Below are 25,887 nucleotides of genomic sequence, written 5' to 3' on the forward strand. Positions count from 1 at the left end.
TTTTGGACACCAGAAAAAAATTTTTTGTTGACCTGTGTGATCTGAGGGCACTAGTTTGGATAAAGAGGAAGCCCCCACACTCTGTTAACCATTTATAATGATGTAGTCACTACTGACAACAGCATCTAAGGGGTTAAACAGATTTGGAAGGTGCAAACACTGATCATGGCTTATACAGCAAGTTGTCAGCTATAGTGCACAACCGACAGATGCTGGATTGTCACCTGTATGGGGAGGCTATTCTCATATCTCAGGTCAGTTAAAAGACGTATTGGCGGTCTTTAAGGGGTTAATGTTGTGTTGCAAAACAGCTCTTACCCATGAAGCCAAAGAATTCACAAAACCTCAGAGAGTATCCTATGGTATTTGGTACCAAGACATCACCACCAATCCTTTACATATTTATTATATTGAGACTTCGGAAACTCTGAGAGGCAAAGTAAAAACGTTGAACACTAAATGGTTCTTCAAAACTTTCCTGAAAAAGGTTAGTGGCAGAGGGCATTATTCTGCTAAAAGAGGCTACTGTTAGAGAATACATTAGCTTGCCAGCAGGGGCCTATTGTAAGCCAACATGGTACACCTGCAAAGCTTAGGCACAGGCTGAGCTTCATAGGAGATTGTGATCTTTACTGTATACTGCAATAATGTGGTATTGCAATATATAGTACAAGAGGTCAAATGATCACAGGTTCAAGGCCCTTAAGGGGACAAAAAAAAAAATCCGATCGACCCCCTTTGCCCTCATTACATTCCTGTCTGCAGTCAGGTTCTATTCAGTTGTTACTGGTCATAAACCTGATTTGCTCTGAACTTGTTTAGAGCTTGAAACATATGCATGGCCAACCCAAATCCAATCATCCAAGCTTGCATTTTCTTGAAAGTAAAATAAACATTTCCTCAGCAGAAAATTTATTGTCACCGGTCTCCGCTACAGCTGACATTTTATCACAATTACTACCAGCTAAAGGCTAAAACTTAAAATATAGTACAAATTATAGAAATCCTAGCCTTTCCTGGTACAAGGCATGTTAAAGTTCCTGCTCAGTAATAAGTCAGACAGCCTGAGAAATAAGCGCTCACCAAAAATCACAAAACTAAAAAGTTAAAATAATGTAAGACAATACATTAAAATATATTACACAGATGACCTGTAAAGCATGAATGCATACAGATGGAAGTAGCTGCTTTGTCCTGTAACTTATGGGTGTTATGGTCTGTGCTTTCAAAATCCATGCCAAAATCTAGATGGTAAGAAATTCCATTAAAGTATCACTGGTTACAAACATCAGACATAAGTAATTTACGCTTCAGTAAAATATTTTAATGACAATTGTGAATTTAAGATGGTCAAAGTCACATGTCCCGGTCAATTCTGCAACATTAGATAACAGATTAGAGGTGTATCGTATCCGTCCAAATTCCTATTAAAACTGCTTTGAGGGAAAAACAAGTTCAGTAAGCAATAAATAAGCCACTATACAACCATACGATAATCTGCACTACCCCAGCTTTCATTCAGTTTAAATCTACTTATTTTAAATAGTTTTCAATTTACAATTAAAATTTTCCATGTATCAAAAAACAAAAACCGTAAACTCCTCTGGATGCAACCTGATAAAACAAAACACCAAAGATGGATGTAAGACACAAAATCGGTGCAATCTTTTCTATTGAGGAATTAAAATATTACTAAAAAAATAGAAATCGTAAGACCTGAATCAAACCATTGAAATCATAAAATGAAACCTCACATTAGCTGAAGAAACGAAAAATTTGTGTGAATACTGAGAAGTTAAAGTCTCCCAAAAAGAAGTCAAGCTGCATTACCCGTCTATACAGTAGAGTCTAAAAGTTTGATAAGTAATTTTCAAGTTTTTTGTGTGTATTCGCATACAGATGGTCCCAGTCATTCACAACAACCTATGAGAAAAGGATTAAGCTTCCAGCTCAGACACGTGGAAACAAAATTTAGGTCATAGGTTCTAATCTGTGTTCAAATCACATCAGTCATCCATGACCAAAATACAATGTAGAATAGAAAGTCAATAACCACTTTCACCGGCTCCTGAATGCTACAGGACACACCAATTCAAAAACCGCTCAAACGGGGACATATCAAACATACAAGGTGCTGCTTCTAGCAAATGTAAAAAAATATTTGGGTCCATTGGCTAGCTTGTTATCTAGCATGTAAACAAAAGCTTGAGACCAGCCTTACAAGTCCAAGGGCTTGGTAGCCGGCAGGAAAGTCACTCTTGCTATTGGGTTCCTTGGCGATCCTCTGTAGCGACTATGATCCCTACCAGACAGCATGCGCATGGAGTTATTATTGGGCGTAGTAGCAGAAAGATCAGATTTCTTGCACGAGGGTCGGGATAGATCCTGATTGGTCACATCCTCCAGCACAGTTTTTTGCATGTTTGTGGTGTTATTATGAGATCTTGGCGTGTTCAGTACCGGCGGTTTTGGAATCCTAAAGTTGCTTCGAACAGAATGAATACTAGAATGATCCACAGAAGATTCCAGTCTATTTCCTTTCCTTAAAAGCATCTCAGATGACAACGATCCATCTAAGCTAATGGCTTTTACCATTGGTGAGCGAGAAGCTTTATCTTTTTTCTGGCTGTTGTCCACTTGGTTGTTTACCCCAGACATGGAATTTATGCGCCGGACAGACTGACGTACAGGTGTACGCTCCAATTTGATGGGCGACTTCAGTTTCGGGAAAGTCCCGTAATCGCTTAGGCAGAGTTTATTGAAGTGCTGTATGTGGTCAGACACCCTGCTTGTTCTCCGATGAGGTATAGGTGGGGGAACTTGACAACCCATAAATACAGATGGGATGGATGCTGCCTTTTGCAGTACAGGCTCAGATACTGCTCTTGTGTCATGTAAATTAGTAACGGGACAGACAGGCTTACTTATACTACAAAGTTCTTCCACGCTGCTTTCCGCTTTCTGCTGTGCAAACACACCGTCACCAATACACTCATTATCCTCCACGATCTTCAATAAAACGTCAGAAGATTGAGCAATGCTCTCCAAGTTACTGCCTTGCGTATTTAATTCCCTTTCACTGGTTTCTTCTTCTATACATAACACTTCTTCACACGTACTCTCGTCTTTGACAGTAATCTGCTTGCTGTACAAGCTGGAATCCCGAGCTGCATTAACAAGAGGATCACAAAAAACTTCAGGATCGTTTTCTACATCTGCAGACTTAAAACATTCAACAACCATATGGAGATCGCTCCCCGATTCTGTAAATGCCTTTGTGATCATCTGTAGAGTGTTCTGTACTTTACGCTCGCCTTCCTCGCAGAGGGAGTTATTCGGGGTCTCCTCAGAACTTCCTTCAGGAGACATGAACTGTTTGGGCATGGCCGCGGGCTTCCCAGTCACAACAGGCTCAGAAGTGCAGTTTTCACCATGTAGGTACCCACTTGTCGGAGTCTTTTTGTCACACAACTCCGTAACAGGATGAGGTCCAGTCCAAGACATACGATGACTAGAGTTATCAGCTTTCTTGGGGGTTAGTAAGTTATCTTCCGATTTACTTATCTGCTTTGAGCCTGCAAAGAATAAGAAAGTAGAATGCCATGAGCTATAGAGGAAAACAGATCAATTTTTTTTTGTATAGAATTAAAACCATTAAATGAACATTTCTAATATAACTTATAGTTTTTAAAGAGTTGTTCACATGAAGAGTGGTCATAGTAGTTATATATAACAGTATATAATATTTTGTAAGAATTTCTCTTTATTTAGTAAAGTGCATCGATCTCCAGATGTCAGTTTTTGGCCTCAGAACCTCCATTTGTCTCATGCGTTACAAAAATCAATAAAAAGGTCAAACTCAATTTTGTGAGGGCAATACAATTTACAAGATTGTATAAAGAAGGGTATGAAAAAAAATCCAACTTTACTTATCCAACTAAATCCAATTTTACTTATATAGCACCATTACTTGCAGTGCTTTACAGACATCATCATCACTGTCTCCAATGGGGTTCAATCTAAATTCCCTATCATTCTATCTTAAGTGTGGGAAGAAACCGGAAGTGGGATTATAGTCTAGGATCCTGGCACTCAAATAGTGCTAACTTCTGAGCCGTATGCCAACCACTGAGCCACCATGCTGCCCACGTCCAACATGTTGGAATATTTGTTTGCTACGATCAGAAGCATTTTTTTTTAGGATACCTCAATACGGCCCAATTCCTAAAGATCAAATATTTCAAAGATATCTGCTTTATAGACTGCTAACAGCTGAAAAGAATGGTAACCGATATTCCACCGTTCACAATTCCTCAGCCCTTCGTGACCTACAACAGCCAGCGATCCACATCATATTTGGTACTGTCCAAAAAGTCATGAAAAATGCCCCAATTCTGAAATGGTGGGCGGAAATGTTCTTTATCCCCTTGTGAGGTCCATGGATATCATCCAGGTCACCAAACAAAACAACAAGCTTGCTGATTCCAAATATAATTTTATGCACAGTTTATCCAAAAATTTAAGACCTTGACCCTTGGGTCAAGTCGAAGTAAAGATCTAGTAACATAAACAAGCTGATTCTGCTTCTGTTGTACATTTCAATGATAATACCCCTTTTGCACGTTTCACATTTAGTAAACGGAGCTGTTCAAAAAGGCAAACGAGGCATTTTACCCAAGCCTGCAATGTGATCCTTTACAAGTCAAGACCATAATGTATTTCGTTATTTAAAACAGGAATATAATGAAATACCGTAATAAGTACTCTATAGTCACGTTCACAATACTCCTAATTCACTCCCCTTTAATACTGATCCTAACCCTGGATGCAGGAGCCCATCTCTTACCTGTACTTACAAATGGACTGTCAACTGGTGAAGGAACAACGTCGGTCTTGCTCCCAGAAATATTCAGTTCTTGTGAGTTTGCGAGTCTCCAGCCAATGCTTTGGGATCGGATACTGGAAGAAAATCCAGTGCTCTGAGAAGAAGCCTAAAAAATTAGATTTTTCAACAGTGTTAATCTAACAAAAACCTGTTTCTGTACGCTGCTCTTTAAAGGGAACCTGTCACCCCCCTCAGGCATTTGTAACTAAAAGAGCCACCTTGTGCAGCACTAATGCTGCATTCTGACAAGGTGGCTCTTTTAGTTATGCTCCCTGCACACGCTGAAATAAACATTTATAAAATGTGCCCCCTCATACCCCGAAACCGTCCCGGAGGCAGGTCTTTCCCCCCTAATCAGACGCAGCACAGCCGTCACTCCGGGCCTGTGCGCGCCGCCTCCTCTTGCAGCATTATCGTCCCCGGCGCCTGTGCATTAAGTTTTTTTCGGGCATGCGCAGTTGCGCTGCCCTTCAAACTTACGGCGCAGGCGCCGATAATGCAGCAAGAGGAGGCGGCGCCCGGCACATACTTTAACTAGCAAAATCATGCCGACAGGTTCTTTAATGTTTGTTCACAATACGTTTTTGATCTTTCCCTAGATGTTTATTTTTCCATTCATCTGGAAATCATTTTCCCTGGAAATCTAGCCTAGGAATTAACATTTCTCCTTCGTCTCATTGGGGGACACAGACCGTGTGTGTTATGCTGCTGCCACTAGGAGGACACTAAGTGATACAAAGAAAGTTAGCTCCTCCCCTGCAGTATACACCCTCCTGCTGGCTCTCAGCTCCTCCCCTGCAGTATACACCCTCCTGCTGGCTCTCAGCTCCTCCCCTGCAGTATACACCCTCCTGCTGGCTCCCAGTTCTTGCTTAGTGTCTGTAGGAGGCACATGGGTCTGTTTCAGACCCCAACGTTTTTATTTTATTTTTTACTTTTCTGTAAATTTTTATTTTTTAATTAACGGAGTGAAGGGGGCGACGGTTCCTTTCAAGGTTCCGATCTCCCCCGAACTGTCAACAGGCGAGCACGACGAGTATACCTCCCCGTACCCTCTCCTACGACGTGGGAAGCCATGCCTGAGCTCACTTCAGGGGCGACGGTTCCTTTCATGGTTCCGATCTCCCCCCACCAGCAACGGGCGACCACATGGAGTGTCTCCTCCATGTATCCTCTCCTGAAGCCAGGCCTAATGCCGGACAACTGGCCCTGTCCATCCGGGGACTGAACTCCATGGATGTACAGAGGCCCCTCTCTATGGCGTCCGAGCAGCCCCCACTGTCCCACCACTGTGAAGGCGGATGGCACAAGGAGGCGGACGGTTCCTCTCCACCTCCCTAACAAGCGGATGATGATTGAGGTTTATCCCTGCACCGTCCACGCTGCACAGAACAGCGCTGAAACCCACATCCGCGGCGGCTCCATGCCGGGACGCGCACCGATGGTGAGTGGATCCATCCTCAGAGGGATATCCACACGCTGACAGGCAGCCTCAGCCACTTTCCTGTGGCCCACCTCTCTGAGGTAACGCTCCGGCCGGCTGCAAAAATTTAGCTCCTGGCTTCGGCCGATGTGTAGGCCGCATCCCGGAAGTCTCGCCTGGAACGCCCCTCTGGTGTCGCCTGCCGGCTGCAGAAATTTAGGCCCCGGCTTGGGCCTATTCAACATCGTGTCTGTGGCTCCGCCCCCCGAATTGGCGCTTCTCACTCTCTGCGAGATTTTATCAACTCTGCAACTTCCGGTGGCCATCTTGGTCCACCCGGCCAGCTCACACTGGGGCGACGGTTTTTTGCATTAAAGGGGCACATCCACTCTACATCAGTACCCGTGTAAGGAAATACCTGACCAGTCCCTTAAAGGCACACGACCAGTATTCCCTGGTCTTAAAGGCATATGAACAGTATTCCCTGGTCTTAAAGGCGTATGACAAGTATTCAGTCTGCAGTGTGATTTCTAGAAGTGTGTTCTAAAAGTGTGGATTACATTAGAATTAAAACCTGAAAGATGTATACAGACTGTGCCCTGCTACCTGCCACCATCGCACTCTAACAAGCATCTCTATTCTTCCAACAGGTATGTTCATCCACCCAGCTCTCCTGCTATGAAGCGCACATAGTACATCACCCAGCTTTGCACACAGACTTTCCTCTGCTCCTAGCATTGTGACGGTATGTTCATCCACCCAGCTCTCCTGCTATGAAGCGCACATAGTACATCACCCAGCTTTGCACACAGACTTCCCTCTGCTTTTTGCTTTCATATGGTATGCCTTTCAGCTAACCCCAGCTCACCCTGTGATATTTATGACCTTGTTTACTTAGGCTTGATTGTATGCATCTGGTCCACTCTTAATTCTCTGACCAAGATGAGCAGAGACCACTCCGCTCTGCTTCACACCTGAACGCACTTAGTTTTCCATATATTGTATAGCACAAGTCTGCATGACTTCAGTCTGCAGTGTGATTTCTAGAAGTGTGTTCTAAAAGTGTGGATTACATTAGAATTAACACCTGAATTGAACCTGAAGGGAACGGAAGGTAACTGGCCAGTCACTGTAAACAATGTTTCTGTTTGTTGTCACTTTTACCCCTATATTCTTTCACTTTCTGCTACCTCCAAAAATCCCCACACCAAGTAAGGAACTGTTCATCTCCTCTTCAATCCTCCCCATCCATCTCACCTCCTCCTCAGAACTGTTCCTTAACATACAATCCTCTGTCTCAAAGCACAGGCAGCCCCCCTCACGCCCTCTCCTGCTCCCACCTGCTAACACTTTCTCTGCTACTTCTCACTGCTGGTGATATCTCTCCAAATCCTGGTCCTCCTCACCATATTCCCACAGTCATTTCTACCTCCCACCCATGCTCCATCACAAACTTCCGTAACCTCTCTAACCTTATACCCATTCACCCAGCCCCCGCTTCCCCAGTCCCACTAACAGGAGCTCTGTGGAACGCTCGCTCTGTCTGTAACAAGCTTCCCTACATCCATGATCTTTTTGTTACTACCAAACTTTTCTTCCTCGCCATCACCGAAACCTGGCTCACCCCTTCTGACACAGCCTCCCCTGCTGCACTCTTACGGTGGCTTCCACCTTTCTCACACACCCCGCCCCAGCAGCAAGCATGGCGGAGGAGTTGGTTTTCTCCTGTCAGATAACTGCTCCTTCACCCCAATCCCACTGCCACCCTCTGTTACCCTCCCTTCCTTTGAGGTGCACTCTGTGCGCATCTACTCCCCCTCCAACCTCCAACTGGCTGTCATTTACCGCCCCCCAGGGCCAGCCACCATCTTCTTTGACCACTTCACCACCTGGCTACTTCATTTCCTTTCTGCAGACATCCCCACTATCATCATGGGCGATTTCAACATCCCCATTGACACTTCCCTCTCAGCTGCCACTAAACTTCTATCTCTCACTTCCTCCTTCGGCCTCACTCAATGGTCTTCTGCAGCCACTAACAAAGATGGTCACACACGACCTCATCTTCACCCGCCTCTGCTCCCTATCTAACCTCTCTAACTCACCTCTTCCTCTCTCTGACCACAACCTTCTCACATTCTCATCTCTCTCCACTCCATGTCTACAATCCCCACCCCACAAACTTTCACACCCTCGCAGAAATCAAACATCTTGACCTACATTCATTCTCTGAATCCCTCCTCCCTCTCACAGACATAAGTTCCATACACAATGCGGATGACGCTCGCTGCCACTCTATATAACACCACAATAGCTGTAGCTTTGGAATCTGCTGCCCCACTTACACATACCAAAGCTCGCAAAATCAACAGACAGTCCTGGCACACCAGCCTGACCAAAGAACTGAGGCGAGCCTCCAGGGCTGCTGAGCGCAGATGGAAAAGATCCCACTCCAACGACCACTTCATCGCATTCAAATAGTCCCTGACTACTTTCAAGACCACACTCGCCACAGCAAAACAAACCTACTTCTCATCTCTCATATCCTCCCTGTCTCACAACCCTAAACAGTTATTCAACACCTTCAATTCTCTCCTCCGTCCCCCAGCACCTCCTCCCTCCCCACTTATCTCCGCTGAAGACTTTGCCTCATTCTTCAAGCAGAAGATTGATAACATCAGAGACAGTTTTGGTCAACAAGCCCCAGAGCCCTTCCTCCCAACTTCCCTACCCTCCACCTCCAAAACCAACTTCTCCACCATTACAGAAGATCAACTCGCCACTCTACTCTCAAGATCGCATCTCACCCCCTGTGCACTTGACCCGCTCCCATCCCACCTCATCCCAAACCTCACCACAATCTTCATCCCAACCCTAACCCATCTATTCAACCTATCACTAACAACTGGTGTTTTCCCCTCAAGCTTTAAACATGCCTCCATCACACCTATCCTCAAAAAGCCCTCTCTTGACCCATCCTCTGTATCTAGCTATCGCCCTATATCACTTCTCCCCTATGCCTCAAAACTACTGGAACAACACGTCTACCTTGAACTGTCCTCCCATCTCTCTTCTTGCTCCCTCTTTGACCGCTTACAATCTGGCTTCCGGTCACACCATTCCACTGAAACTGCCCTAACTAAGGTCACCAATGACCTCTTAACCGCCAAGAGCAAGCGACACTACTCCGTTCTCCTCCTCCTCGACCTGTCGGCTGCCTTTTACACAGTGGACCATTCCCTATTATTACAGACACTCTCATCCCTTGGCATCACAGACTTGGCCCTATCCTGGATCTCCTCATACCTAACAGACCGGACATTCAGTGTCTCCCACTCACACACCACCTCCTCACCTCGCCCCCTATCTGTCGGAGTCCCACAAGGTTCAGTCCTTGGGCCCCTGCTCTTCTCTATTTACACCTTTGGCCTGGGACAGCTCATAGAATCTCATGGCTTTCAGTATCGCCTCTATGCTGATGACACACAGATCTACATCTCTGGACCAGATATCACCTCCCTACTAACCAGAATCCCTCAATGTCTGTCCACTATTTCATCCTTCTTCTCCGCTAGATTTCTCAAACTTAACATGGACAAAACAGAATTCATCATCTTTCCCCCATCTCACGCGACCCCCCCAACGAACCTATCCATTACAGTAAATGGCTGCCCACTCTCCCCAGTCCCACAAGCTCGCTGCCTCGGGGTAATCCTTGACGCTGATCTCTCCTTCAAACCACATATCCAAGCCCTTTCCACTTCCTGCCGACTTCAACTCAAAAATATTTCACGAATCCGTTCATTCCTCAACCAAGAATCTGCAAAAACCCTAGTCCATGCCCTCATCATCTCTTGCCTCGACTACTGCAACCTCCTGCTCTGTGGCCTCCCCTCGAACACTCTTGCACCCCTCCAATCTATTCTAAACTCTGCTGCCCGACTAATCCACCAGTCCCCCTGCTATTCTCCGGCCTCTCCCCTCTGTCAATCCCTTCACTGGCTCCCCATTGCCCAGAAACTCCAGTACAAAACCCTAACGATGACATACAAAGCCATCCACAACCTGTCTCCTCCATACATCTGTGACCTCGTCTCCCGGTACTTACCTACACGCAACCTCCGATCCTCACAAGATCTTCTCTACTCCCCTCTTATCCCCTCTTCCCACAATCGTATACAAGATTTCTCTCGCGTATCACCCCTACTCTGGAACCTTCTACCACAACACATCAGACTCTCGCCTACCATCGAAACCTTCAAAAAGAACCTGAAGACCCACCTCTTCCGACAAGCCTACAACCTGCAGTAACCACCGATCAACCAACCGCTGCACGATCAGCTCTTTCCTCACCTACTGTATTCTCACCCATCCCTTGTAGATTGTGAGCCTTCGCGGGCAGGGTCCTCACTCCTCCTGTACCAGTTATGACTTGTATTGTTTAAGATTATTGTACTTGTTTTTATTATGTATACCCCTCCTCACTTGTAAAGCACCATGGAATAAATGGCGCTATAACAATAAATAATAATAATAATAATTCCTTGGTCTTAAAGGCGCATGTCCAGTATTCTCTGGTCTTAAAGGCGCATGCCCAGTATTCTCTATTCTTAAAGGCGCATGCCCAGTATTCTCTATTCTTAAAGGCGCATGCCCAGTATTCCCTGGTCTTAAAGGCATATGACAAGTATTCCCTGGTCTTAAAGGCATATGACAAGTATTCCTCGGTCTTAAAGGTGCATGTCCAGTATGCTCTATTCTTAAAGGCGCATGACCAGTATTCTCTATTCTTAAAGGCGCATGACCAGTATTCTCTATTCTTAAAGGCGCATGACCAGTATTCTCTATTCTTAAAGGCGCATGACCAGTATTCTCTATTCTTAAAGGCGCATGACCAGTATTCTCTATTCTTAAAGGCGCATGACCAGTATTCTCTATTCTTAAAGGCGCATGACCAGTATTCTCTATTCTTAAAGGCGCATGCCCAGTATTCTCTATTCTTAAGGGCGCATGACCAGTATTCCCTGGTCTTAAGGGCGCATGATCAACCGAGGAGCCCTCCGCCGCCGACCCCAGCTTATCCTCTAGTTCCCCTCAGTGGACTTCGTCACTGACCGCAATCCATGGTTCTCTGACCAAGAGATTGAATCCCTCTGTGTACCCTCTGTGGCTCGGAGTGCTCGCAGGACCGATATACATGGTCCCTATCCTAGCCGTCAGCTAGCAGGGGCCGCAAGTATTCTAGAAACGTACAGGCGTCTAGAAGCATACAGGCATCTAGAAAACGGAAGTTTTCGTTTCCTGCTCCCTCACCAATGATTTGATGACAACAAGGCTCTGAATATGGATTGGATATTGCCTGAACTTGCCAGAGCTTCAGAGAAGAGTAAACAATCTCGGTACATTGACGAAGACTCTGGTTCTGCTCTAGACTACGCAGTGTCCCTCATAAGGAGACTAAAACTCCCTCATAGAGCATTTGCCATTCAGTTCGGATAAGCGATTCACTGGACAGAAGCCTCTGTGGGATGCCATGCCTGGCCTGATTTTTAAGGGCGACGGGTCCTTTAAAGGGCACCGATCTCCCCACATCATCAACAGACGAACACACGGAGTGTCTCCTCCATGTTTCCTCTTCTGCATCCAGGCCTAACGCCAGACAACCTGTCCTGTCCACCCGGAGACCTGAACTCTGTGGATGTACAGAGGCACCCTTTTTGGCGTACGAGCACCCCCCTCTGCATCACCACTATTTAGCGGATGATGCAAGAAGGCGGACAATTCCTCTCCACTTCCCTATTAAGAGGTTGATGGATCGAGGGTTCCTAATTTTTATCTCTGCACCGTCAAAAGAGAGCGGCGATGGCAAGAGACTATGACCTGCTGGATGCAGCCGCACATTCTGCCACGGGACAGATTAACCGGGTAGAATCTCCTGTGGTATACCTACCAGTACCCCTACCCGATGGGTCATCAATTAAAAATACCACGGACTGTCAGATAGCAAATCTGGTTTGTTCCGTCTTGCGGCTTCGGGTTCAGCGCTCTATCCTCCCTAGCCGCCGCATGGATTGCTAGAGCAATGGTGTCCTGATTGGAGATCTTAACTACCTTGATTCACACCAGTAACAACTGGCCAATCAAATCTTTTGAGCGGGAGACTGACAAAGGATTGTATAAGGATTGTCCAGCACAGTCTAGATCTAAGGGATCTTGGTTCCAAAAAGGGGAACGAAAAGTAAGACCGACCCTGGACCTCAAACTTCTAACAACCTTTGACATGGTCCTCCTTCGGATGGAGTTCCTCCGCTCAGCCATTACTTCAACAGAAAAAAGGTGCAGTTTCCGGCATCCATCGACAGTTGGGATGCTTACCCTCTTCAAAAATTCCTTCGCCTTTCCATGTCGGCTGTCTAGCCGCCCTTCCAGGACTACGCTGAGTCATCTATATCACTTGCGATACCTTCTCACCTGGGCTGGCAGCTACACTTAGACAAGTTCTCTTCATTTCCAGCCCAGCAGATATCCTTTTTGAGGATGATCCTGCACACTTCTAGAAGGATGGTAATTCTCCCTCGAGACAAGGTCATGGCCCTTCAACAGGGAGCTCGTGCAAGGCCCTCATTTCATTCGATTTGCTAGGAGAGTTCTGAGGAAAAATGGTGACGACAATGGAAGCGGTTTACCTCGCTCCGCTCGCTTTCAGCAAGTCAAACAGACTTTCAGACAGTCTCTGAGCTCCTTCTTCATCCAAGGCCTTTTTCCCGGTTCAATGGTTATTAGTATCTACCAATGCCAGTCTTCTCCCTATCATTGCTCTGGAGATCCGAACGGTAGTCCTACAGCAGGTCCACTGCCTTCTGGCGGGTCACCCTATCCGAATTCAATTGGATAATGCCACGGAGGTGCCATATGTCAATCATCTAGCAGGTACCCACGGTCAGGCGCCATGACCGAGGTACCTCACATTCTCTGATGGGTCGAGATCTATCATTCGGTGATCTCAGCAGTATATATCCCAGGAGTAGAACTCTGGACGGCAAACAAATCCAGCCGTCAGGGTTCCTCCTCAAGTGAGTGGGAACTTCACCCCGAGGTCTTCCATGAGATCTGCCTTCACTGGTGCACTCCAGTTGTAGGTCGGATGACGTCCAGACTGAATGCCAATGTACTCGAGTTTGTGGTTCGGCCTCAAGATACAAGAGCCATCGCACTCCATGCTCTGGTTCTGCCATGGTACCACTTTCCATAACTCCGCTTCCACTACTTCCGAAAGCCTTTTGGAAGCAGAAAGAGGCCCCAGTGATCCTCTAAGATCCGCACTGACCACGTCAGTTTTTGTTTGCGGAGCTAGTATCTTCCCGCCTTATCGCAGCAAAACTGCAGGTAGGGACTTTCTCACATGGAGTTTTCACACGTAGTTCTTCCCTATCACATACCGTTAGATCATTGGGACCATAATAGTCCTACGAGCCTTACAGTAGACTCCTTTTCATCCGGGCAGACTTTACTATCAGGGAAAGTCACCCTTTTTTCTCTGCGATATCCTCACTCTGGCGAGTCTTTGGAGCTAGCTGCTCTGCTCTTTCAGACTTTTTTCCCTTATTACCTTCAAGGCAAGGTTGTCCTCAGGCCATCCCCATCCCTTGTTACCACGGTGGTACTGTATTACCACTGTTATGAGGGCATAGTTCTTCCCTCATCTTTCGGCTCCAGTCCACAAAATGGAATGAGTTCCCCATATTCTGGACGAAGTGACTGCTCTGAGTAGGTACATCTCAAGGACGGCGTCCTTCCGACAGTTGGATGCTTTATTTAGGCTTCCTGACGGTAGAGGAAGGCTTCCTGACTCTTTCAGGAAGGGTTTAGCCGTTTTATCAGCCATGATAACATGGTGAATTCGTTTCACCATCCAGGAGTCCTTCCGTGCTAGATGTCAGCCTATCTCCCTGTCTATCAAGGGTTCTAGGCACCAGGCGTCGGCAAGGCACGCCTGCAAGCTTGCGGATTCGTCCAGTCCGCATTCATTCAGGAAGCATTATAATTCCCACACTTCCAGATGTGAGTCTGGGCAGGCGGACTCTGCAGGCCGCGGTGGCGCACTTGTAAGTAGCGGTTACACAGGGCCTGATCTGATGTTGTCCCCACCCAGGGACTGCTTTGGGACGTCCCACGGTCTGTGTCCCCCAATGAGGCGAAGGAGAAATAGAGATTTCTGTGTACTCACCGTAAAATCCTTTTCTCTGAGCCATTCATTGGGGGACACAGCTCCCACCCTGTTATTAGCTTATGCTTGTTATTATAATCTGACATGCTATACTCTCATATATAATATGACAAGCTTTACGCTCATATGTTGTTATTGATCTCCTACTGCTTTTGCACCGAACTGGTTAGCTGAGAGCCAGCAGGAGGGTGTATACTGCAGGGGAGGAGCTAACTTTCTTTGTATCACTTAGGCTACGTTCACATTTGCGGTCCTCGCCGCAGCGGCGCCGCATGCGTCATGCGCCCCTATATTTAACATGGGGGCGCATGGACATGCGGCGCACTTGCGTTTTGCGCCGCATGCGTCGCTGCGGCGCCCGCGTCGGTGCGCAGAGGACGCAGCAAGTTGCATTTTTGCTGCGTCCAAATTCAATGAAAAAAACGACGCATGCGGCGCAAAACGCAGCGTTGTGCATGCGTTTTGCTGCGTTTTTATTTGCGTTGTGCGTTGCGGCGCCGACGCTGCGGCGCACAACGCAAATGTGAACGTAGCCTTAGTGTCAGCCTCCTAGTGGCAGCAGCATACACCCACGGTCTGTGTCCCCCAATGAATGGCTCGGAGAAAAGGATTTTACGGTGAGTACACAAAAATCCCTATTTCTTGGGCGTTATTATTTCTTTTGTAACAAAGAGAATCTGACCAATTTATGCTGGCAGTGTCAGACTAACTGGGGATAGAACCAATCGGAAAGAGCTTACAACAAAGTAAAGTGATAGCTGGTGTGTACGATAACCAGCGGTAGACAACACGTTGAAGAGTAATTAGGGTGCAGCTATACGGTTATACCAAAAAGGCTACAATCAGAGCAAAGTGTGCAATTGTGAATTACACCTGCAAAGTTCAAGATCTCTCTATTCTCCATCAAGAACATACCGTATATACTCGAGTATAAGCCGAGATTGTCAGCCCATTTTTTGGGGCTGAAAGTCCCCCTCTCGGCTTATACTCAAGTCATACTCAGGGGTCAGCAGCGGAGGGGGAGCGGGGGCTGTCCAATTATACTCACCTGCTCCTGGCGCGGTCCCTGGCGCCCCAGCTTCTTCCTGTACTGAGCGGTCACATGGTACCGCTCATTACAGTAATGAATATGCGGCTCCACCTCCCATAGGGGTGGAGCCACATATTCATTACTGTTAGGAGTGGTAACGGTGACCGCTCAGTAGAGGAAGAAGCAGCAGCGGCGGGGAAGCAGGCGAGTATAACGGGGAGTGGAGCACTGCGCGATATTCACATGCTCCTCGTTCCAGACGCCGCTCCGTCTTCAGCAGTGACGCTCAGGTCAGAGGGCGCAGTGACGCGGTTAGTGCGCGCCTTCTGCCTGAACGTCAGTGCAGAAGACGCTGAAGATGGAGCGGCGCCGGAACGAGGTCAGGTGAATATTGAAAGTGCTGGGGGCCTGAGCGACGAGTATGAATTTTTTTTTTTATCGCAGCAACAGCAAATGGGGCAAGTGTCTGTATGGAGCATCTTATGGAGCCATAAAATTTGTGCAGCACTATATGGGGCATCTTATGGAGCCATAACGTTTGTGCAGTACTATATGGGGCAAATATCTTTAAGGAGCATCTTATGGGGCATAATTAACGTTTGTGGAGCATTATATGGGGCAAGTGTCTGTATGGAGCATCTTATGGGGCCATTATTAACCTTTATGCAGGATTATATGGGGCATATTTTAATATGGAGCATCTTATGGGGCCATCATGAACTGTATGGAGCATTATTATATGGGGCTCCTGATTCAATATGGATATTCAAAAACACTTAACCTACTGATGTCTCAATTAATTTTACTTTTATTGGTATCTATTTTTTTTTTTGAAATTTACCGGTAGCTGCTGCATTTCCCACCCTAGGCTTATACTCGAGTCATTAAGTTTTCCCAGTTTTTTGTGGCAAAATTAGGGGGTCGGCTTATACTCGAGTATATACGGTAAGTGTTCGGAAACATTTCTACAGCCCATTACTAAAAAGGGGAGACATTTATGTCTTCTCCTCAGAATAGGCTCAAGAACTTGAATTTGTGGGGAAGCAACCATCAGCAAGCAATAAATTAGTAGAATGAGATGTACCCTTTTCTACTTTCATATGCCCTAAATGTCTCCAATGGGAATACTGCCCCAATATAATTTTCTAGTTCAAACATAAAAGACACCACATGATATATAAAAGCAGCTTGTTTTTACGCCTGGACCTACCACATCCTTGTTACTTCTTCCTAGGCTGAATCTTAGACGAAGCGACCTGCGCACCATCTCTGTACGACTTATTTTAGGAGAAAAGCAACCAGTTTTTCCTGATTCCACTCTAAAAAAAAGAATATATATACTGTATATATTTTTTTGTCATTCTGAGAAATGAGAAAGTGACCATTTATACTATTAAATTCCCCTAAATGCATTGAAAATACATTTAAATAAGAGTACAAACTAGTTACTAATAAATATATTAGTGCTTGAAATCCAATTCCTTCAAGTAGTGATTAATTTATAGAAAAATAATAATAAAAAGAAAATATTATTCCTATATTGGGAGCAGGGGTTTTAAATGGACCCAAAACCAAACTTTTTATGGGGTCTTTCCCTGAATATGGCACTTACCTAAGCCGCGAAGGTTAGCACCCTAAGGTCATAACAGTGGCTCCCCCGCTAGTCCCTAACCTGTCTAATGACAAGTCACTCTAGTCCATAGATATAACAAATCAATCATAGAAACAAACCAGTGTAACTCCTGATAAAATATAGATATATGGTCTAGGACGTTACTTCAGCATAGCAAATAAGAAAAAAAAAAAAAATACTCATAGCATCGGATGTAACCCTATACACTCCCTGACACAAGTTATGTCGCTTATCCATGTTATGTAAACAAAAGCTTATAACCTGACGTTAAATTCATCCATTGGTTGTATAAATTATTCTTTTGAAAGCCGAAACCCTCCGAAATGTGGTTTAGGTTAAGAAAATAAATTGGCACCAATGCAGAAATATTGATCAGTTAATGGACACAGAATGGTCAGATTTTGGCAAGACAAAAGTTTTGTTACCTGGTCATATAATGCACCCAATCCTATTTTACATCCTCACCTGTGCTCAGTAAATAATCAGTTAATTAGTGTGTGTGTATAAAAAGAAACCCAGCACCCCAGACATTCACTTGAACTTGAGCTCTGACAACATGCCAAAAATCTACCTTGCGACCAAAGCCTGGATTATCAAGAGGCTGAAGACCAGATCCACTGCAGAGGTGGCTGGCACCTTTAATGTGTCTCATCGTCAAGTACAAAGAATTAAAAATTTTTTGAAGAGACTAGAGATGTGTTTGACAAGCCAAAGTCCGGCAGACCCCGCAAGACAACTGCTCAGGAGCAACATTTGTTGGTTAGAAAATCCAAAGCAAGCCCCTCTTCCACTGCAGCAGAGCTCCAACAGGCCTGGTCACCTCAATTCCCTGTGTCAACTAGAACAGTTTGTAGGATTCTGTCTCGAAATGGCCTTCATGGTCGAATAAGTGCCCAGAAGCCTGCTCTAAACAAAAAGCAAATATAAAAACGTGTGGCATTTGCAAAGTCCCACAGCGTGCTAAACAGATGGACGCTGTAAAAGCGGCAGAAGGTGGATTTCTCTGATGAAACTTCAGCAGAATGACACCATAGCCACCGCAAATACTGCAGGAGACCTACTGGAGCCCGTATGGATCCAAAATACACCCAGAAAACAGTTAAATTTGGTGGTAGAAAGATCATGGTCTGGGGTTACATTCAGTATTGGGGTGTGCGACACATTTGTAAGGTGGAAGGCAATATCAATAGCCTTAAATATCAAGAAGTATTAGCTACCTCTTATATTCCAAATCATAAAAGGGGTCAAATTCTGCAGCAGGATGGTGCTCCATCTCATACATCCATCTCTACAACAAAGTTCCTCCAGGCAAAAAAGATCAAGGTGCTCAAGGACTGGCCAGCCCAGTCACCAGACATGAACATCATTGAGCATGTTTGGGGTAGGATGAAAGAGGAAGATTGGAAGACAAAACCAAAGAATCTAGATTAACTCTGGGAGGCATGTAAGACTGCATTCTTTGATATTCCTGATGACTTCATTAATTGTATGAATCATTGAACTGCATGAATGCAGTCCTTCAAGCTCATGGAAGTCACACAAAATATTACATATGACTAATAACACCAAAACTTCATTCACCAATGTTATGCAACATAGATTTGTATTTTAAGTTAATTATTTGTTTGAATATCACATTACTTTCTGTGGGCGACAAAACTTTTGTCTTGCCAAAATCTGACCATTCTGAGTCCAATAACTGATCAATATTTCTGCACCGATTCAAATTTATTTTCTTAACCTAAACCACATTTCGGAGGGTTTCAGCTTTCGAAAGAATAATTTATACAACCAATGGATGAATTTAACGTCAGGTTTTAAACTTTTATTTACATAACATCGATAAGCGACATAACTTCTGTCAGGGAGTGTATAGAGGATTTACTATGTTTGGTAGTCTGGACAATCCTTATAACAAGGGCAGGAAACTCCCATACACATTAGCATAAAATACATCAGATCCTCTTGTGTAAACATTAATCATTATTCCTTCATACATTTCACAAAACATGTGTTAAAGTTAGATTTAGCTGTCCACATGATGTGCCTCCTCTGTCATAAGGATGGTGCAGACTACAAAATATAGTTTACCTTATAAGAGACCCTGCAGTCAAGTTACATCTCATGCTATAAGGCTATGTGCCCACGTTGTAATAATTATAATCTTTATTTATATAGCGCCAACATATTCCGCAGCGCTTTACAGTTTAACAGTTTCAAACACAACAGTCATGAGTAACAACATTAACAATACAATAATTAAAGCAACATAAGACGACCCTGCTCGTGAGAGCTTACAATCTACAATACTACTTTTTTTTAGTGTTTTTCTGCCGCATACCATTATTTTAAATGGCATTCCGCAATTGTTGTGCCCATGCTGCATTTTTTTCCGCAGCAGAAAAGCTTTGCGTCCCAGACCATATACCTATATTGTATGAGGAGTTACACTGGTTTGTTCCTAGCACTGATTTATCTATGGACTGGTGCGACTTGTCATTAGACAGGTTAGGGACTACCAGGGACAGCTGACGAGCCACTGTTGTGACCTTCGGGTGTCAACCTGTGCAACTGAGGTAGGTGTCATTCAGGAAAAGACAAGAAAAAAAAAAAAAAAAGTGTTTTCAGGGGAATGTTAATAGACCTTGATGTCCTCATACTAGATTACCACTGTAAAGTATTTTGTGAAGTGACGTTATAATGTAAAAAGACATACCTCTGCACTTTCCTGTTCTCTCTTCTCTTGCTATGTTTTAAATTGCTGCTTGATGGGGAGAAAGAGCATCCCGATGCTTCAAAAGAAACACAAGGGCTTCCATCAGCCAGAGCTAAGTAGGAGAAATTGGAAAAGGTCAAAGGGGTCATCAATATCATATGGGTGGGGTCTGACGCTTTCAGTGATCAGTTGTTATTGACTCTGTGGTTGCCAGATATAACATGGAGAGGAACACAGCAGCCCTGTATATTCTGTGGCTCCCGCGGAGACGGATGCAGAGGATATCATTATCTATGTCCCAGCCAGCATATCTTATGACCTGGCGATTTTTCATTTCAGACTTCCTTTCATTCTAAGGCCATAACTTTATATTTTTGTAAACACAGCAATATGAGGGTTTGTTTTATGTGGGACAAATTGTAGTTTTGAATGACGCCATTCACTTTAAAAACAATGTACTGCAAACTGGTGGGTTAGGGTGAAGTTAGGAGTGGGGTGAAATGTTGTGGAAAAACAAACTTGCCATTGTTTTGTAATTACATGATTTATCATGCAGTAAAAATAACCTGCCATTGCTTTTCTTCAGGTCAGAATGATTACGGTGATGCCAAAATTACAAGACAAACATTGTATTTTTTTTTTTTTTTTTTATTGCATATTTTTGGGGGGGCGAGGGTGCAGGGATCACAAAACTGAATTTTTCTATTTCAATATTTTTGTTTCCTGCCATTCACCCATACGGTGTAAAAGTGATATTTTGTTAGATCAGACTTTTACAGATAAGAAAATACCAAATATCTGAATTTTTATTTTTTGAACAGGGAAAAGAGGACAGATTTAAACATATATTTTTTTAATAAATATTATACATTTATTTCTTAACTTTGTCAGAGTGCCAAAATCCAAATGGAGAGGACGATTATGGGAGAGATTATAATTTTCCAGATAGTGTTATGAGTAGTCATTTAATATAAATTCTATTGTCTTTTGATTGTAACACTGCAGATAATAAATGTCAGTCACTATTTGTTCTTAGTATTATATCTTTACTACATGTGTGTAAATCACTGCTTCCATCTGTATTCACCCTATATTATCTCAATACTAGTGTTACAGGCAGCGTATGCCTTGTGTCTACTTCAACCTGTGGCTTTGCCCCTATTCTGTGACTCCATTTTTACATAGCTGCTAACGGGATATTCTAATCAAGATTTTTTTTTTTAAATACCTGATGAATACCTAATCAGAGCACTACATGGAGACCCCCCCATAGGCCGCCCCAGGGCACGAGCATATCATGAACTAAAAAATAAAGATTAAACAACAACCATAAGACAGATTTCATCAACCAAGGCATCATTGTAATCGGCATGTAGTATAGTTCTTCTGATTCAGTATGTCTCTTTCCTCATGTGCAGGCTTTGCAAGATCTTCGTTATACATGGTTAAGTCCATTGATGAAGTGACAGCTAGTTATTAGTGGTTGTAACCATGGATACCTAAGGTCCTGCAATGCCTGCACATGAGGAAAGAAACATAGCGAAGCAGAAAAAAAAACTATACTACATTTCTAATTGGAGGTTATTATTATTACTATAACACCTATTACACACTTGCGATAGGATCTTGGAGCTGGGAATACCTCTTTAACAATTACATAACATGGTCATCATCTGCGAGCAACAAAGTCAGGGAGCTGACACATGACATACCATCCTGTCATATGTCGATAAGAGATATTTTTAAAATGCCGACCTCTTAATGGAGGGATTTTAAATTTTGTTACTGCTAATTGCTTAGGGGTGTCGGGTCTCCTAGGCAAGAAGTGCAATGGTTACACGTTCTTTTGTGTAGTATTTTTAACCCCTTTCTGCCAGCTGACGGAACAGTACGTCAGCTGGCAGATCCCCTGCTTTGAGGTGGGCTCCGGCGGTGAGCCCACCTCAAAGCCGCGACATGTCAGCTGTTTTGTACAGCTGACATGTGCGCGCAATGAGCGCGAGCGGAAGAGTGATCCGCCTGCACCCATTAACTAGTTAAATGCCGCGGTCAAACGCTGACAGCGGCACTTAACTAGCGCTCCCGGCCGGAAGTGCTCGCACCGCTGACCCCCGTCACATGATCGGGGGTCATCGGTGCATTGCCATAACAACCAGAGGTCTCCTTGAGACCTCTATGGCTGTTGATGGCCGATTGCTTTGAGCGCCACCCTGTGGTCGGCGTTCAAAGCACACCTGCATTTCTGCTACATAGAGGTGATCTGTGCTTCACCTCTATGTAGCAGAGGCGATCGAGTTCTGCATGCTTCTAGCCTCCATAGGAGGCTATTGAAGCATGCCAAAAAAAAAAAGAAGTGTTTAAAAATATAAAAAACTATATATAAAAAAATATATATAAAAGTTCAAATCACCCCCCTTTCACCCCAATCAAAATAACAAAAAAATAAAAAAAATCAAACCTACACATATTTGGTATCGCCGCGTTCAGAATTATCTATCAATAAAAACAAAGGATTAACCTGATCGCTAAATGGCGTAGCGAGAAAAAAATCAAAACGCCAAAATTACGTTTTTTTGGTCGCCGCGACATTGAATTGAAATGCAATAACGGGCGATCAAAAGAACGTATCTGCACCAAAATGGTATCATTAAAAACGCCAGCTCGGCTCACAAAAAATAAGCCCTCACCCGATCCCAGATCACGAAAATTGGAGACGCTACAGGTATGGGAAAATGGCACATTTTTTTTTTTTTTTAGCAAACTGGATTTTTTTTTTACTACTTACGGTAGATAAAAGAGAACCCAGTCATGTTAGGTGTCTATGAACTCGTACTGACCTGGAGAATCATAATGGCAGGTCAGTTTCAGCATTTAGTGAACCTAGCAAAAAAGCCAAACAAAAAAGTGTGAGATTGCACTTTTTTTGCAATTTCATCGCACTTGGAATTTTATTCCTGTTTTCTGTTACACGGCATCGTAAAACCAATGGTGTCGTTCAAAAGTACATCTCGTCCCGCAAAAAATAAGCCCTCACATGGCCATATTGACAAAAATAAAAAAGTTATGGCTCTGGGAAGGAGGGGAGCGAAAAACGAGAAAGAAAAAAGCTCCGGGGGTAAAGGGGTTAAAGCGCTGACACAAAGCTGGCCACCAGATCACTGGTTCAGGGCAGCTTGACTACCTCTATGTTGCAAACACAAAGCTGCCTCTGTTGGTAGCATCAGAAAGTGAACAGTTCAGGCCGGTGGCACCACCATGCCCATGGTCCAACCTGTCAATCAGAAATGCACCCCTGTAAGCAGAGAGCCAGAAGGTAGTGGAGCGATGCACTCAAAGACCTATATCGAGACAGCTCTTTTAAAATCCAATATAAAAATATTAATAATCTAGATACGCAACTTTAATGGTCACATTATCATAAATGTAGGACTCCTAGGGCATTTTTGGGCAGACTAAGCCCAAACCAGTTAAATCACTTCTTCCGTGTCTTAACCTGCACTCCGGTTAATACTCACCAGAGCCTGGAGTTGACCCTCCACTGAAAAGCATGCTCGGCAGCAGTTCAGAAGTCAGGTTCTGCTTAATGGATTTCCTCTTCTTACTAGAAATTCCCTGTGCAGAATCTAACGGCAGTTTCCTTTTGGCACTTGGTGTAAGAATTAATGGAGTTACCATGGAACTGAGAACTGGAAGGAACAGAGTTACAGGGAACCTTGGTTATCCAATATGAAGGTTTGGGAACATTATAGAAACATTAGGTATTAGCAGTTAGTAGGAAGCTGCCCTCATTCCAGGTCATTTGAAAAGCGGTTAGCAAGTAAATAAAAGTATTTTCTATGCATGGAGTTCAAGCTGTAAGCTAAAAGCGCTCTATCACCATGCATTCAGGGAAGCTTCTCTTGAAAAGGTCTCAGGTACACGGAGACTGGCTTATAGTCATGGTTGATGCCATCACTCCTCATACGTGCGGCATGTGAAGTTCAGCCAAACATGCACTACTTTCAGCCAGCGTTTTATGGAATATGTGATGCATTTGAAACCCTTTACGGTTTAAAGCGAGTTATACAATGCCACGCAGCCATCCTACTAAGTATTAGTTACCAGTTACCTACCAGTCCTGCCTGTCTGAGGAGTAGAGGAAGGTGTTCTATTAGTTTTAAGTTTATTCAATGCGCCACTAACAAGATCTGAAATGCAAGATATAAAGTATTCTTCCATAAATGCGAGTGCTTCAACAGAATGGGTTTCTTCTCGTTAAAAGGGCTTGTGTGTGACAAAAATACTGACTATTCTGAACAAAAAAAAACAAATTATATAATTTCACGAGAAAAATGCACAATAGTAGAGCATTCTTTACTTAACACATTGGTAGGACACTGAATGCAATTATTTAGCACTTTCATTGCTTTCTATGGGTGAAAAAAAAAAAGCTGCAAAAACGCTGAAAGAAGTAGTAACATGCTGCAGTTTTCCAATTCAGTAAAGAAAATAAAACAAGCATGTACATGAGATTTCTGAACTCTAATAGCTATTGCTGGTACTGTAAAAAGCAGATTTTAATTTGCGTGAAAAAAAAAAAAAAAAAGCAATAACGTGTGAACATAGCCTTAGACAGTATTGATAAACTTGCTTCCATTCTGCCTAATTTTTCAAGATATCTGGTTTCTGCCAGTGAATGAGAACACTGTTCATATTCAGAGGCTGCAAACCTAACAATTCCTTGTAACTGGCATGCTTATGCAATCCAAAATCTACTAGAATTAAGACTAAAGAGCTTTTTAATCAGGAGCTGCATGTTGCTGACAAAAAAACAACAAAATTTACACCAGCACATGACAATGTAATCTGTACACCAAGCAATTACGTTTTATACATGGCTTTAGGAAAAGAAATTAAGAAAACAAACACACACATTTTGATATTGATTCAATGACTCTTTCATGGCATACAACATTTCCTCTGCATAGATTACCTCCAACACTTCGCCTCCTCCTTTTCCTCTCTCCAGGAGACTCTACATCTTCTTCAGATACCTCCAGTCCAGGAGTATCAGCTCCCATATCCACTCCCAACATGCCTGGAATCTTTTCAAGAAGGAAATCAGGAACACATCCTAGAAAAAAAAAGGCAATCTATGAACAAATCCCAAGTACGATACAAAGGAGCATTCTAGCACTGTACAAGTCAGAATGATAAGAACACAAAATACCAAATCACAAACAAAGTTCTGGTTTGCAAGACAAAAAGAATACTGAAAACACCATAATAGAGTAGAGCAGGGGTGGGGAATTAATTTTCCAGAGGGGCCCACATGAGACCATGACTCTTGTGGAGGGCAGAACCAACAGGCTGAAATTAGTTATGCACAATATTAATATAAAATAATTTTAATTGTAGTTATCACTTACAGGGGTTGTCCACTACTAGGTCAACCTCTTCTTAAGCTAAATGTCTGGCCCTGATAAAGCCTATACTCACTTCCTGCGGTGTCTGCACTCGCGGTCCAGGGGCTGTGATGCGGTGGAATGACATGTGAACCTGGCGCCCAATCAGCGCTGGCGCTACTGTCTCCTCTTTTGGACAAACTGGACATGAAGAGGAAGTCCAGGATGAGCTGCACACACTTCATATTCGATTTGTCCGAAGGTGGAGACAGTGACACCAGCGCTTTTTGGACTCTGACGTCATGTATCACAATACAGAATTACAGCCCCAGGGAGAACAAGTGCAGACACCGTGGGAATGGCGCTGGCATGGAAGACGCGATTAGGATGAGCATAGCAATAACAGTGGGTGGCAGAGGGTTTGGTGCGACCCGCTGTTTTCAGCCCCTTGGCTCTCTCTCTGTCCACAGGCCGCACTGGAACAGCAAGAGGGCCAGATGTAGCCCACAGGCCGCACTTTGCCCTTCTGCTGTAGAGGGAAGACTAATGTTAGCAATGTGCTGCAGATAAGCTTAAAGTTTATTTTACA

General features: G+C 44.0%; 1 protein-coding gene across 1 annotated transcript in view; it reads right to left on the reverse strand.

Annotated features, from left to right (window-relative positions):
• Positions 1–219: 219 nt before the first annotated feature.
• Positions 220–25,887, reverse strand: part of ARHGAP11A (Rho GTPase activating protein 11A) — a 63,367-nt gene continuing 37,699 nt past the window's right edge. The window contains exons 6-12 of the mRNA XM_077263548.1: positions 24,887–25,027; positions 24,027–24,101; positions 23,430–23,600; positions 19,915–20,026; positions 16,776–16,884; positions 4,847–4,991; positions 220–3,575 (exon numbers count right to left, since the gene is read on the reverse strand). Coding sequence (XP_077119663.1) covers positions 2,218–3,575; positions 4,847–4,991; positions 16,776–16,884; positions 19,915–20,026; positions 23,430–23,600; positions 24,027–24,101; positions 24,887–25,027 — 2,111 coding nt within the window. The 3' untranslated portion in view covers positions 220–2,217. The remainder of the gene's footprint in view (positions 3,576–4,846; positions 4,992–16,775; positions 16,885–19,914; positions 20,027–23,429; positions 23,601–24,026; positions 24,102–24,886; positions 25,028–25,887) is intronic.

Source organism: Ranitomeya variabilis, chromosome 1, assembly GCF_051348905.1.
Source record: "Ranitomeya variabilis isolate aRanVar5 chromosome 1, aRanVar5.hap1, whole genome shotgun sequence".
NCBI classification, from domain to species: Eukaryota; Metazoa; Chordata; class Amphibia; order Anura; family Dendrobatidae; genus Ranitomeya; species Ranitomeya variabilis.